A 5,225-nucleotide genomic window follows, 5' to 3' on the forward strand; every position below is an offset into this window, starting at 1 on the left:
AACTGAACTAGAACTGAACTAGAACTGAACTAGAACTGAACTAGAACTGAACTAGAACTGAACTAGAACTGAACTAGAACAGAACTAGAACTGAACTAGAACAGAACTGGAACTGAACAAGAATATATGACAAAATCCAAAGTTTTGGAAAGATTTGGATTACATTAAAGGGGTATTTATTAACTATTTTTAAAATTTCTTAGAAGAGATGAAAATTGTTTACTTTTCTAATGTAAAACATTTTGCTCAAATAAATAATTTAGTAATCTAAACATTCTTATCACTTAAATAATATAAATAAAATAAAAAGAAAACTAATCTATTTATTTAAATGTAATGTTTACTAACGTTGCACATTTTAAATTCTTAATAATTGTAAATATAAAATGACATCATAAATTAAATATGAAAATGTTAAAGTTAATATAATTTGATTGCACTTTTAGTTTTAGTTTATTAGTAACATATTTTATGTGGAAAATATATATCGCAGAAGATAATTATAATTATTATTTATTCATCAACATTATTAATCATGCAAATTACATGTTTTTATAACAAAAAAAATCATACAATTCGTTAAAATGTCAGTGTTATAAATTTATTTTTATTTTCAAATCTTTAGCTTTTATAAGAGATTTATCATTTGGTTTGTTATTTGTTGTTTTTTTATGGTGGGTGTTTGAAATATTAAACAAATTTGTATTTTTTTTTTTTGTTGAACTGTGGGGCATTGAGCTTTTTATTAAAACAACTGATTTATAATTAATTATTGTTATAAATTAAAATATGTTTGAAAACAGTTTCAAACATGTTTAAATAAATAATGAGAAAAATTGTGTATATTTTTTTTACTGGTAACAAGATAAAGGTCAAGAGCTTGTAATAAACCGGTCGGTTTAGAGACCTGTTACAAAATGCCAATAACGAACAGTAGAACTTTTTGAACCAAAGCTATACTGGATCCCCAAAGAACTAGTTACAGAACTAGTTCAGTAGTTCTAGCTAAGACTATTATATAAAAATTTTAATTCATTAGAATTAATAGTCCTCTTCTTGATGGGTGATTACAACAACTATAAAGTATATCTAATCAAACCTTAACGTTACACTGTGCTAATGAATTTCTTAAGCCTCACACAGACACAAACACACGTGAATTTCTCTAATAGATTTTAAATATTTTCCGTCATTTGGTTTTTGCTCATTTAAAAACGAAAAGTGTCACAATTATTATAATTAGTTTTTATACCCTACACCACAATATAGTAGGTACAGAATTATGCGTTTGTGCTGATGTTTGTAACCCCAAAAAATATTGATCCTTCACCCACCAATCGGCTCAGAATTACTTTCTAAATGATCGTCTGTCTGTCTGTCTGTTTGTGTGTTCAGGCTTGTGCGCACGCTACAGGTCGCAATTTTTAAGATAATTTGATTAAATTTTGCACCTAATATTTCTTTTCCAATTACGAAGGCTATTGAAATTGTTTAAAATCGGTCCATTATTTCTCATAGCCTCCATTCAACTGTACCCCCGGAATAGTGCCCCTGGGGTCATAAATGCGTTATATGTTCTATTATGTCAACAAAAATCGGTAAAACTTAGTTTTTTATAACTTTAATTAACACTACCGAGTTTTGTAATGTTCGGTCCTCATATGACCTTAACCCCTAAGGTCATATGGGGGTAAAGCTTTAGCGGTTTACCTGGGGGTATTTACCTCCTTTCCATATAAGCCCTCTTGTAGAATATCTCTTTTTTTGGACAAAATTTAGTAAAACGAACGAAATTAAGAAAAGCCAAATTAAAAAATAATCCAAATTTTAAACATACTTAGGGCGGGTTACTTACTACTCAGTTAAACTAGGCTTAACTTGCTGTTAGTTTAATTGGCCAATAACACTCAGTTAAACTAAGATAATAAGTAACGTTACTGTTTACTTAAAACACAAAACATATATTAAACTAGGTTTAAACAAAGAATGTAGAAAATCATTATCTGATAGTCGGCCATGTCCGACTATATATTCATATTTGTTTTACATTATTTGCATTTTTTACAGTTTTTTTTTTTTTTTTGCTTGTTAAGTGATGTGAGAAAATGTTTTTAGAAAACTAAATGTTATTTGTTAATAATTTAGTGCAAAATACATTTCAAAGTTAATAATCTTATCAAGGTTATTAAATGTGGTTTCTATTTTAAACAAACAGTCAGACGGACAAGTTAAGTTTACAAGTGCATTTAAAATTATTTTAATAAGTTTAATTAACAGATCATTTTCTGTTTTCCGCTAACGCGATTTTGTGGGTTGGACAAATTTATTTAAAAAAAAAATCTTCACATTTTATTATAAAATAAAAAAAAAACAAATTAAAACGATTTCAATTTATAATTTCTCTTATTTCTTGTTTTTAGTTGTCGCCATTATGCATTTTACCAAATATTTAAGCTTTTTAACATTGGCCTGTCTGGCCGTTTTGACATTTTATACTACCCCCTCTATGGCCTGCTCCTGTATGCCGGCTCATCCTCAAACCAGCTATTGCAATGCAGATTATGGTGAGTAATATACAAATGTTTTCATTTATTTATTTATATTGAAATTAAAATTTTGATTGATGCATTTTATTTGTTTGAATAATTATATTAAATATTAATTAATTACTATATAAATCGATTAAATTTGTAATTGATTAAGAGTAATTGTACGACAACCCGTTTGGTAAGTAGTGACAGTTAAATGGTTAAATGATTTTATAGATAATGACAGATGTTAAATCATTTTTGCGTCACAGTTTTTTTTTTAAACCTGTCGAATCGTGACGAAGTAAAAATAAACTACTTATAAATAAAATTATTTAAAATAAAATCGTAATTAGAACCCTGCAAAAACGAGGCTTCCTAAATTAAGACTTTTTTCATAAAGGACTCTTTTTAAATTCATGGACTTTATGTCATATTGTTCATAGACATTGTGATTCACTATGACTCAATAAGGTTTTTATAACGTCCATGGATATTACGACACGTCACCGTGGCACCAACTCTACACGTATTAATAATTAAAACTTCGATGCCAGTTGTCGGACAAATTTCAACTTTACAGAAACATTTCCTACGATCACTGAAAGACGTACATATTTGAATTGTTGTCCTATCAGGTGTAGTAGTTCCTGAGTTTAACGAGTACGAACAAGCATAACATTCTTTTGTAATTGGACCAGAGATACAAGCCGAGACGGCTCAAATCAGCGGTGGCTGGCCGCCGGTAATATTTCGCAAGCCGCGACTTCTTTCGTCTCAAAAGCTAAGCCGGCTTAAACGTAGCCACTGATAAAGATCGTAATCGCCCATGTATTTCAGAAAATAATTTCATCAATTCGAACAGAGTTGCCATGTCATCAATGGAAGATTGCACACAATCATCGAGAACTTGCCTGATCGCATACAAGATACAGAATATATCGGAAACTTTGAAGCGTTGATATCGGATCGAATAGTCAAGCGAAACATTAAAGCAGGAATCCGAGCAGGTTCTATATTGAAGACCCAGTAAACTAAAATAACACAAACTTCCAGGCTCTTGGAATAATGCAAAGGTAGGCAGAACCACAAAGATTTTATGGCCTGACCCTGATAAGATCAAGACCAACAAATCTTCTCAAAATGAACAAATCTAAGGTTTGCATGATGTTACGTATTCTGAGTGGACACATAGGATTACGAGAACATCTATAAAAAAATTGGAGTAATATAGAGCATGTGGAGAGGACATTTAAACTTTGAAGAACTTTCTTTGCCACTCTCAGTCATTTATCAAAATTAGATCCAAGTATGGAAGTGATGTTATAACAGAAATGACATTCCTCACTAACACTGAAAGAAAAAATCTTAGGAACTACCTCCAGGAAGTCATTGAAGATCAATAATTCATTAAAATTCGAAAAGATTCGAAATTTTTGTAAATATTTGTTTTAACATTGATGTAACTTAAAAGGAAAAAAACTTTGAATCTAAATTCTTCACAAGTCCTTTGAATGTCAGTTAAAAACAAGTTGTTATCTCTTCATTTCTTTTGATTCTTCTATTTGTAGTTGTGGTTGTACGTGTCCTGCGCAAATCTACACGTTTGGTTAAACATCAAGCCGCCTATAAAGTGGAAATAAAAAAATCCTACAAGGTAAATAAATCAACAAACTTTATAGTAGTTGTAGACTTATACAACTTACACTGTATATTGTAGTAAACTACATTATACTTATGTAGAGTTTTGTAAGAGTGCTTCATCACTCTTTGAGTTTATTTATTTAAGTTTATAAACCCAATATAAAATGCTGATAATATTTTTATTTTTGTTTCTCTCATATTTCCAAAAAAAGATGACACCCGAAGGTCATAAAACTTTGAGACATGGTCGTGTACTTACACCGCTTGAGGACAGTATGTGTGGTGTTAATTTGATTTTGGGCAAATTGTATGTTATAGCCGGTAGGGGATCTCAATTGAGTTTATGTAATTATGTCAAAGAGTATCAGAAAATGAGCATTATAGAGAGAAAAGGATTCTCGGGTGTTTACCGTAAGGCGTGTGCTTGTGAGGTAAGTAAAAGATTATTTAAAGAAATCGTTTAATATAGAAAATATAATTTTTCTTTCTTTTTTTGTATATACTTTTAGGTTAAAACCTGTTTTGGCAATAGCTGCTTGGTTCATTCGGAAACCGACACCGGTTGCAAATGGTCTCCAATGGCTAAGTGTGAAACTGAGTTTAGTGCTTGCATGCCTTCAACATATCGTACACCCGAGGGACCTATTCGACAATGTCGTTGGAGAAGAACGCCTTTATACGATGAATGCATGTCAAATCCATGATTTCGTTTTTTTGAGGAATTTACAGTGTCATATATTTTAATATACCGTTGTATTTTGTAAATTTTTCTCGAATTAAATTATTAATTTATGTTCTAGTTTTAAGTTAAATTATGTATATTTACTGTTAAAATATTTTTAAGTTTAATTAAGCTTGTTTTAATCACAAATTGATTTCGATATTCATAAATGTTTAATAACTATTTATGGTTAAAAAAAAGAGAAATTTTCTAACATAAAAGTCCTTAATAAACCATTGATAACTATATGATTAACGGATTTGATTTGTAATTTATATAATCTATATATATTTTATCTCTGTTAAATAAACCTATAAAATTCAAATAAAGAA

The 5,225-nt window shown here is 29.6% G+C and overlaps 2 protein-coding genes across 2 annotated transcripts in view; one reads left to right on the forward strand and one right to left on the reverse strand.

Moving 5' to 3' along the window:
- Positions 1–5,219, forward strand: part of LOC111684030 (tissue inhibitor of metalloproteinase) — a 13,754-nt gene extending 8,535 nt beyond the window's left edge. Inside the window, exons 3-6 of the mRNA XM_046948839.1 lie at positions 2,421–2,564; positions 4,100–4,185; positions 4,385–4,603; positions 4,682–5,219. Coding sequence (XP_046804795.1) covers positions 2,432–2,564; positions 4,100–4,185; positions 4,385–4,603; positions 4,682–4,876 — 633 coding nt within the window. The 5' untranslated portion in view covers positions 2,421–2,431 and the 3' untranslated portion in view covers positions 4,877–5,219. The remainder of the gene's footprint in view (positions 1–2,420; positions 2,565–4,099; positions 4,186–4,384; positions 4,604–4,681) is intronic.
- LOC111684028 (synapsin) overlaps positions 1–5,225 on the reverse strand; it is a 49,056-nt gene that overhangs the window by 24,505 nt on the left and 19,326 nt on the right. The window lies entirely within an intron of this gene.

This window comes from Lucilia cuprina, chromosome 4 (assembly GCF_022045245.1).
Source record: "Lucilia cuprina isolate Lc7/37 chromosome 4, ASM2204524v1, whole genome shotgun sequence".
Lineage (NCBI taxonomy): Eukaryota > Metazoa > Arthropoda > Insecta > Diptera > Calliphoridae > Lucilia > Lucilia cuprina.